Below are 10,679 nucleotides of genomic sequence, written 5' to 3' on the forward strand. Positions count from 1 at the left end.
TAAACTATTAAAAAAATATATTAAATTTATTTAATATATGTATATAAAACAATAATAATATATCAAAAACAATTTAATCGTTTTTTAAAAATTCTTCTAATTTTTTTGAAGCAAGAGCTAAATTTGCACGCTCATTAGTTTTTTTTGCAATATGACTTATTAAAAATTTTATGGCTTGTAATTTTCCTCTACGATAATCTTTAACAGCCTTTGGATACTCAAGCATAACTTCTTTACACAATTTTTCTATTTCTTCTATATTGGAAATTTGTTCCCAATTATTTTCTATTACAATCTGAAAGTCAGAATAATTGGAATTTAAATTTTAATTAAAACTGTGCATAATGTTTTCATTTATTAATTATTACATTAAAAATAAACTTACTTGAGATGGAGATTTATTTTTTTCATCAAATATTTTAGCGATAACCTTTCTTGCGTGAACCAAGTTTACAGTATTATTATCTAGTAAATCTACAACTTCACCAATGACAGAAGATGGAATTTCACTTTTTAAAAAAAAAATCATTTATAATGAATGTTCATTGAAAGAAATATTTATAACAGCATAACATACCTTTGCTTAGGTTCGATAGATCTTTTATTTAATTCTGTCAAAAATTCAATAGTCAATACATTCCAAACTCTTGATGGGTTTCTTAATGAATCATTATTCATTATATCGAAAAACATTGATAATAAAACAGGTTCATTCTAAAAAGCATTATAATGTAAAAGTTATTATTTATAAAATCACTTAAAACTCATACTCTGTCTAGCAAGAGACCACACCAGTTCTGCACGTGAAACTGACGACAGAGCGATTGCAAAACCTCATTTCCCTTCCAAATAACTAGACTGATTACAAATTTTGTCAATAAGACGATCTAAATGAGAATGCTATTGCTGAATGAAGTACAAGCATGTACAAAACAAACAGATTCTTGTTGAACGGTGGTGTATTCTCTAGCTGGACTTGGTATATTTTGTAAATATAAATGTTTTAAATATTAAATTATACCATTAAAGTAGTAGTTTTCCTTATATTGAAGCCATATTTACTCATTATATTGTTACGAGTTACAGTTGGTAATTCAGGTATATTTGTTTGTAATTTTTTAATATCAAACTTATTTAAATTAAGTGGCAATAAATTAGGTTCTGGCATAAATCGATAATCCTAAAAATAATTAAGTTTAATTGTATTTTATAATTAAATAAAATAGTATAACAAAATCTAAATTACTTGTAAAACTTCTTTGTCCCTCATTGATATAGTTTTGTTAGTTATAGAATCCCATCCTCTAGTTTCGTTCACTACTTCTTTTCCTTCTTTTATTAGGTTTAATTGACGAAAAATTTCATAATCAACAGCTAATTGTACTGCTCGTATACTTCCCAAATTTTTTATTTCAGTCCGTGTGCCTAATTTATCACTATCAGTGATTGAAACATTTGCATCAACTCTTAAAGCACCCTCTATTTAATACACAATAGAGCATTAACTGTATTAAGTAATAAGTGTTAAGATAATTTTGATTTAGAATTTTTAATATATTTCTACAATTTTATATCATGTAAGTGCTCATGTTTAATTTATTTTAGGCATATGTATTTTAATATTTTTCAGCTGATCTACTCGAATAATATTTTGTGAAATGCATTTGTATCACTAATCTTAGTTTTTTAATACATTTTTATTTTTCAGTAACTTTTTTTTAATTATTTAAAAAAGATGTGGTTTTCTTAAAAAAAAAGTAATTTATTAAATCATTTACTATAAATTCCCTAATATATAAATATATATTTTATAGTTTCTACGAAGACTCAAGTTCTACATGACTATAATATAAGAATGTAAGAAATAATTTAAAATTTAAAATTAAAACTAATCAAGTAGTTACCTTCCATTCGACCAGAACATGTTTTTATACGTTCAAATATTAATAATAATTCTTTGACTAAGGCTGAAGCTTCGAGACCATTGCACAAATCAGGTTCAAATACAAGCTCCATCAACCCAGTTCCAGCACGATTTAAATCTATAAGTGAACTATAAATACATTTAAATTTTTTTAAATAAATTAACATGAAATGTTAAAGCGTATTTATTTTTATACGAAGACGTTATAAATTTAATTTAGTTTGTGTTTTTAACTTTGCAGATATGCAGTTTAAAAAAAAAAAAACATTAAAATTTAAAGTTATTACTGAAAAGTGACATGCAATAGCCATGTTATATTTATAATTTATATCAGAAATTTTTAAAGTTAGTAATTACATAATACATCTTATTATTATTACTTATGTAAAACAAGAAAGAAAATGATTATGACTTCATATCTTGGTCTATAAAAATATACTATTGAAGTAACTTAAATACTTAATAAAAAAGATTTAATTTGCATAATTTGGTAAATTATAAAACATATGGCTACCTTGAAGAATTACAACTACAGAAATAATATGAATTCTCTAAATTATAATAAAAGAAATTACTTTTTAGAAAAATCATCATAAATTGTGCGTCCGCTGTCTTGTTCTAACTGTATTTGTTTAATTAAAGAAGTTTTACTGTAGGGGAGGTTCTTTATATTTTGATCTATAACATGAAAAGTAATTTGTCCTTTTTCTGCTAATGGATGAAACTGTTGAGTTATTTGGTAACCTGCCTAAAAATATTAGAGATAATTAGTAATTAAAATATATTAATTATCTTAAAGAAGTATGAATTATATAATACTTAGTATTAAATACAGTACCTGTACTTAGTACAATACTTAGAGAAACAATGACATAACATTTTTATTCGTGGATAAATTTATGTACATTTCAGATGTAACTTCTGAATAATATAAAATCAAAATTATTTTGTATTCTATTGGGTAATTAATACATTAAGTTAAATTAGTGTTGTTGGTCACCGAATAATAGATATTTTATTTAATAATAATACATATCCTTTACCATAAGTTTAATTATGCATAAATTCATTACTATGATAGAGAATTTTGATTTAAAGTCATAAAGTAATAACTTAAAAAAATATGTTAAAAAAATGTATAATTTTACCGGCATATCAGCATAAAAGTAGTGTTTACGATCAAATGATGATTCTGTATTTAGATTACATCCTAATACTAATGCAGTTAATATGGCTGCCTCAACACACTTTTCATTAATCCTCTGAAAACAAATTATGTTCATATTTTATTATACATTTATGTGAGTAATTTGCTGTTTAATTAAAACTTACAGGTAGTGTTCCTGGAATTGCAGCATCAAATAATGCCACTTGAGAATTTACCACTGCATCAAATTTAGTACCAGCTGCGCTAAACAACTTTGATTCACTTGATATTTGAGCATGTATTTCCAATCCAACAACACTTTTCCATTTACTAAAAAACACAATACACTGTTTTTAAAAATAGAAAGGAAATTAATTTTCAATATTTTACAAAAATAATGATTCATAAGATATAGAATTAAAATATGAAATATATTACTGTTTATCAAAAGCGTTTGTGCTCTTATTTCTTGAAAGTTTAAGATGATTTATAACTTGTAAAGTATGTTTTGTCAATAATTTTCTAATATACATTTTATTATATTAAGTACAATTTATTTTATTTTATTAAAGTAAATTAACTATTGTATCAATTGTTATTAATATGAAATTATTTTAGGTATCATTATAATAAAAATTACTGAATAGTCACATTTTAAATATTAAAATATTAAATAGTAAAATAATATACTATTTTAGTATTTTAAAGTGATAAAAAGCGGTGAATTTTAACGTTATCTGTATATTGATAATGTTATCAAGGTATGTAAATTAAGGTGCGTTCACGATAATTATCTTAAATCGACGTGGTGCGTTTCGTGTGAACGCTTTGCATAGAACCACAGAACAATGGTATAAGTAGGTAACAAACATCGGTAACTCGTTACCGTTTAATATCTTTTGTATGGTTCGAGGTGTAAACAACTTGTGATCATTGTTATCAAGTCGTCAATTCGTCATCGGACATCGATAACAAAAATACACAAAATCAAGTTACTGTTGTGTGTAAAGGTAAATTACATTGGTGGATTGTGGAAGTTCAATAAATTCATAACTCTAAAGCATATTATATATTGTATAATACAGTAATTATATTATTCGTAAATCATAATGTACAAATAGGTTTTTATTATTTTTTTATTATAATCACTAATCAGTCGTGCACCGAAGTTATGTGTTTGAGAGCAAATAAATTAATTTCAAGCGTCGATATTTAATTTTGTTTTACAGTCGTACCAAACAAATTTAAATCTAATTCGTTCAAAATGAGTGGTGGACGTCAACGTTCTATGTTTACGGTTCACCAAAACCAACAGTCTGAATCAGGTATACATGGTCAAACTTATTTATTAGAAACACTGACAAACTGTACAGACCCCTTAAAAGCTATTGAAGAATTTCAAGTAGACAATGGAATTCATTTACCATCACTCCGTCAAATGTTACCTTTGCTCGATCTTCATGGCATTCGGCGGTTAGATTTTCATAATTCTATACTAGAAGCATTGCGCGATAAATTAGTTGCTCATATTGAAGAAATTGGTAAAAAAGAAGGACGTGACCGGGATCGTAAGCTTAAAGACATGTTGGCAAAGAGTTTTCCTTCAGTTCATATTAAACAATTAAGACCCATAATTATGGCTATTCTTAAAAACATATCTCATATTGATGATAAATACTTGAATGTATTGGTTAAAGACACTGAACTTTATAAAGATACAGATACAGAAGTAAAAAGACAAATTTGGAAGGATAATCAATCACTATTGGTTAACGAAGTGTCTCCTCTACTAACACAGTACATCAGAGAGAAAGAAAATATTCTTTTCGACCACAATAATTTAACCAATTTATTCTTTACACCATCACCAAAACTGAGGCGTCAAGGAGAAGTGGTTCAAAAACTTGCACATATGATAGGCTCTAGTGTAAAATTATATGATATGGTTTTGCAATTTTTAAGAACATTATTCTTGCGTACTCATAATGTACATTATTGTACGCTAAGAGCTGAACTTTTAATGGCATTGCACGATCTGGAAATTCAAGATATTATATCTATTGATCCATGTCATAAGTTCACATGGTGCCTCGATGCATGTATTCGAGAACGCAATGTTGATGTTAAACGTTCCCGTGAGCTTCAAGGGTTTTTGGATAGCATTAAAAGAGGACATGAAACAGTATTAGGAGATTTGTCCATGACATTATGTGACCCGTACGCCATTAATTTCTTAGCAACTTCAACTATTAGAATACTTCATCATTTAATTAACAATGAAAATTTACCGAGGGAAAATCATGTATTAGTTCTATTGTTAAGGATGTTATCTCTTGGTTTAAGCGCTTGGGTTATGATAGATACCCAAGATTTTAAGGAACCAAAACTTGACAGTCAAGTAGTTACTAAGTTTATGCCTGCCTTGATGTCCCTCATGGTAGATGATCAAGTTAGATCATTAAATACTAAAATGCCTCTTGATGAAAGGGAATCTGCAATTACCATTATTGAACACTCTGGTCCTGTTCCAGATGCTGTGCAAGCATATATTCAAGAGAGTAGTGTTGCTTGTACGGTTGCTATGTATTATACATTACATGTTGCTAAAGCTAAAGACAGGTTAGCATTAATGAGAATATTGGGGTCATTAGCCAACTGTGATCATGACCGTGCTTTTGAGGATCCATTTCTCCATTTTTTGGTAGCACTACTAATACAGCAAGTAGAAGAATTTGCTGCTGAAGATTTTTGTACTGTAATATTTGATGAATTCTTTTGCACTGGATTGAGCAGAGAAAATGTAGTTAGACATGTATTAAAACTAGTGTGGCATGTTTATCCAAAGTTACCACCAAGTAGATTAAGTACATTAACTAAAGTTTTACAACCAAGTTCCACACATGATGAAGCTGTACATAAACTATACACTGATTTTGTAGAAAAGATATCAACAGATACAGAACCACCACCAGAACCGCCAAGTTTTGATTATTTGGAATCGCCATTGATGAGTGTCCCTACACCGTCACATTATTAAACACAATCTACTGTAATTTTATTAATATTATTATATAATTATGATTGTTATAAAATAATATAATATTATAACAGCCGATCCCTAATGTAAAATAAAAAAGATTTATTAAAATATTAAAATTTTATATTTTATACTTTATTAACCTTTCCCTTATTTATAGAGTAGGACAATATATATATTATTTTTTAAATATGTTGTTATATATAAATAATATTAAGTACAATTTAACAGATAGAAAACTGAAGGGTTGAAATGATTTTTTTGATATTTAAAGAATTATTCAATGTCCAAAGTTGTTTTATTCTCCTTTGTATTTAACTGAACAAGTGAACCATTTGGAGGCCTTTCTTCATTTTTAATCCATTTAGAAAATAATCTAAAAAATAAAATAAAAAATGTAATTATAATTAATGATAATTATATGCATGTTATACATTTTCAGCACATTAGAAATTAGTATAATAAATACTTAAGAAACAAATTGTTTTAAGAATTACATTTTATTACTCTGTACAGTACTTACTCAGCAACAAACTCTAATGGAGTCCAAGTTGAAGTATCAGCTTTAGGCATCCATTTACGATTCATAGGCGTGTCAAGGGTGACAGGCAGTATTGAAAGAGCTTGAGCTCCTGTTGGCAAACCACCATTTTCATCGGCCAACGATTTTGTCAAATGATGTATGGCTGCTTTGGCTAAACCATAACCAATCATTCCTGGTGTGGGACCAAGAGCAGCTTTAGCACCAGTCAATACTAAAATACCTCCAGGTTTTAAGAATTTAGATGCAATAGATGATGCTAATACTGAGCTCCAAACACTTTGTTTTAACATCAAATCAGTATTTTTCACAAAATCTACAAATAAAATAAATAAATAATTAATAATGTAAACCAAAAGAAATAAACATTTTTAAGTATAATATAGTTTTACATACAAAAAATGCATATTTTTTTTCACTTACCATCAGAGCTTGAACTACCGCCAGCCCAACCACCAGCAACACATATTACAGCATCTAATTTTTCTGATCCTAAAACGGACTTAAGCTCCTTCAAAATTTGAGTTTCCTTAAAAAATTAAATAATAATAATAATAATAATTTATTATCTTTATTGATTTAAAATGTAGAAAACTTAATTATGGATGTAGAAGGATTGGGTTAGTTAAACTTTTGATTACTACAGTCACATAAACAAGTATACTTTCAATTTCTTCTTATTTGAAGCACATACAAAGTAAAAGACCAAAAAAATATTTCTAGTTAAATTAATTTAATGCAGGATACTCAGATATAATAATATTATAATGCAGAAATCAAAGTACAGAACAATTATATGAAGTTATTTTAATTTCTTCAAATTGCACAGAAAAGACTTGACAAGTCCTAAATGGACAAGTAACAATTAAATTTAAAAGGAGTCGTTTTCCATTTATAAGCTTATTTACAAGCACAGACTTGGACTTAGTCTTAATAAAATGTAAGAGAAATTTCAAGATAAGATTTTTTTTGTACATTCCACCAATCATATTATAAAACTATTGAGTTTGTTTACTTGTTCTAATATTGTAGCATCACGTTCCACAATTACGTTGGCATTTGCATTTTCATTTTGTGTTAGGTCTATTGATCCAACCCACTGAAAGTAAAAATAAATACTAATTAGTAATTATATTATATGACAATATCACGATAATACTATGGACATGTGCTTATTATCATATAATATGCTACTTATAGCTTAAACATTTATAATATCTTAAGAGTATTTATTCATATTTTAAATCTTGGATTTAACTTCCATCCATTAATTTTTAGGATTAATATTCATATAATGAGCCTATAAAAAGTATAGTTATTCAAAATCTACGCATTATGTAATATATAATGACTCATAAAATTAATTGTTTTTAATACTAAGTAGGTACCTATTGTACATTAAGTATACATAAATTAACAAGACATTTTTGAAATATCTGCAACCAAGGTAATTATAAATAACTTAAATACCTAGTTATTATTTAAAATATATTTCTAAATGTATTAATATTAATAACTATAAGCTATATTATGTAACAAAAATTAATATAAATATAGTTGGGTATATACCTAAAATTATTATAACTTAATTATTTTTCACTTGATTTTTCAAACACTTATTATGATCTTGGCATTTCTGTAGGCACTCTTATTTTATCAATTATTTTATAATATATAGGTACCTGTAAGAAATATACAGTATTTAATTATTTAATGTGTTTTCAATCTTTAAATTAATAAAGTGAAATAATCAAATGTTATTTGAATGTTACAACAATGATTACAGACTATAGTTTAAATGCTTTTAAATAGATCTACAAAAATTAATTTAAATACTTCTGTTTTTTGTTAATCACATAATTATACAGTAACTAATGGCATTTCATCATTAAATATTTTAAGATAATTTTTTAATCAGGGCCTAAAGGATAATTATATTCATAGGAATTGAATATTGATAAAGTTAAACATCTTAGTAGACTAATTTCAAAAAATATAATTATATTTAACTATAATATGTAATTCATATAGGTATGTATTAGTTTTCAATAGATTTCAGAAATAAATGAGGCTTTAATTATATGCTTTTCTATGAGCGAGTTGAAGGTTTTCTTGTAGGTACTTAAATTAGTTCAATTTTGATTAAAAATCATATTATGTAAAATATACCGGTATCCGGTATGTTGCTGGTGTAAAACTATTTATACCTACATTTTTAAACGATCGTGAATTGTAAGGCTATAATTGTATTATTAAACATAGGTAGATGACCTCGAATTATATAACAATTCCTACACCTAATTATATCGCTCGAATAGTAGATATACTTTCATTGGAGTTATAGTCGCACTAATACCAAGCAGTAGTTCAATTTACATTACTATAGATATTATTATTATTATTATTACTGGTAACAACCATCTATTATGCTTACATATTTTTGGGATGAAAGGAGCGATATGCACGTCGATCCCAACGCTCCTTTTCCTCCGTACACCAATACTTTGCCGGCAGCCATCGCTGTGAACGGTTAGATACGGTCGTAAACGACAATATAGTTTAACAAACACTAAAACGCAAGTGGCTCACAACTGTCTGCACTCTGCGAGTACGAACAAACAATAACGCGAGACGATGTGATGTGTGTAACGACGTAGGATTATTATAGAGGACTGACTGAGGAGTGTACGTGTCTACCGACGAGCCCGTGTTGCAAGTGACTGGCGAACGGTGAACACTGAACGTCTGAACAACGACTCTATTATAGAGAGAGCAGTGAATATTATACTATCGTGACCGCGAACACTCTTTAATGCGGTAATCCTTGTGTGCGTGAATATCGTGATAGTTTATTATTATTATGACCACGGTCTTAGATTATGATAGTAAATTTATTGTAATAGAAAGGCGGTGGACCGTGGACCGGATAGACGGCGAACGGCACCTATATAGGTAGAGTATAATATATATACACGTCTGCGGCCTGTGTCCGCGGGGCGTTAACATTTTGAAATTCGCGGGGCGCGGACCAGGGACACAACATAATATTATATTATATTATTTTACGATATTATTATATGCCTACGTAACTTATTGCTAGTTGCTACTGCTTCATACTTATTCAAAACACAAATATTATGAAATTATATTATCATCGACTGACGACTGTAGAATCTCAACAGTAGGTAGTATAATATAGCCATATAGGTTAATTAAGCATTCAAGAAAGACTACAGAGTAAGTCCCTAGGTTCATTTTTTAGCCGTATATTTTATAGAAATTAGAAATGCAGACTGCAGTTGCTCGACTTACCTGATTATCATTAAATTGTGATCGAAATAATGAATAAATAGAGCAGGAAAATAGACTGTACTAAATCCAGAATTTATGACCACTGCCCAGTCTATAATATTGTAAAATATTTTCTTTTTAGTAATTAAATTAATAAGTACAATACCTATATATTATAAAGATCTAATATATATAAATACTTTTTTATTTTTCTATGTTTTAATTTCGAAATTGTTCGAGTATCTAGTGATTAATTCTTGAAAGCTGAAGCTACAAATATAAGGACATTTAAATAACAATAAACAATACATTAAATATTATTTTCAAAAAATCCAATAACAACGCATGGCAGTTGGGCTTGTCAAGTCTAATTTTTTTTTTTTTATTGCATTTTTTTAATTGATGGTAACCTTAAACATAAATATTTAATATTTAAATAAATAAATATTTCGTAAATCAAGACAACATTCATAAGTATTACGTATGTTTGGGGTGACTAGTGAAACCATAGAATAAGACTGTTATTCTATAGGCGAGACATCCTATTTATAGCAACTTATAAGTTATAAGTTATAACTACCTACGTATAAGTTATAGGAGTTGAAAAAAAAGTTTAAAGTTTAAACACTTTCGAAATTCAAGTATACCATTACTAGATTAATACAACTTTTATTTAAATTTATTCAGTAGTTACTAGTTTCTGAAATTAGTGCGTTCTAACGTGCAAGCTCTGAAGCTC

At 27.5% G+C, this 10,679-nt stretch overlaps 3 protein-coding genes across 3 annotated transcripts; 1 reads left to right on the plus strand and 2 right to left on the minus strand.

Moving 5' to 3' along the window:
- On the minus strand, window positions 1-3,740 carry LOC114125838 (glutamyl-tRNA(Gln) amidotransferase subunit B, mitochondrial). Its single transcript, XM_027989633.2, has 10 exons — window positions 3,510-3,740; window positions 3,257-3,401; window positions 3,073-3,186; window positions 2,500-2,672; window positions 1,905-2,053; window positions 1,247-1,479; window positions 1,022-1,180; window positions 578-714; window positions 386-509; window positions 1-295 (listed from the first exon to the last, which is right to left on the minus strand). Exons 1-10 carry the CDS (start codon window positions 3,602-3,604, stop codon window positions 74-76), a joined length of 1,551 nt encoding a protein of 516 aa, XP_027845434.2. The 5' UTR covers window positions 3,605-3,740; the 3' UTR covers window positions 1-73.
- A 269-nt stretch (window positions 3,741-4,009) lies between these two features.
- Window positions 4,010-6,227, plus strand: LOC114125802 (negative elongation factor B). Its single transcript, XM_027989577.2, has one exon. It carries the CDS (start codon window positions 4,336-4,338, stop codon window positions 6,106-6,108), a length of 1,773 nt encoding a protein of 590 aa, XP_027845378.1. The 5' UTR covers window positions 4,010-4,335; the 3' UTR covers window positions 6,109-6,227.
- Window positions 6,222-9,589, minus strand: LOC114125798 (dihydropteridine reductase). The gene is made up of 5 exons (XM_027989573.2): window positions 9,084-9,589; window positions 7,665-7,748; window positions 7,073-7,178; window positions 6,632-6,965; window positions 6,222-6,484 (listed from the first exon to the last, which is right to left on the minus strand). The coding sequence occupies exons 1-5, from the start codon at window positions 9,165-9,167 to the stop codon at window positions 6,385-6,387; spliced, it is 708 nt and encodes a 235-aa protein (XP_027845374.2). The 5' UTR covers window positions 9,168-9,589; the 3' UTR covers window positions 6,222-6,384.
- Window positions 9,590-10,679: the final 1,090 nt, after the last annotated feature.

The sequence above is a fragment of the Aphis gossypii genome, chromosome 2 (genome assembly GCF_020184175.1).
Source record: "Aphis gossypii isolate Hap1 chromosome 2, ASM2018417v2, whole genome shotgun sequence".
NCBI classification, from domain to species: domain Eukaryota; kingdom Metazoa; phylum Arthropoda; class Insecta; order Hemiptera; family Aphididae; genus Aphis; species Aphis gossypii.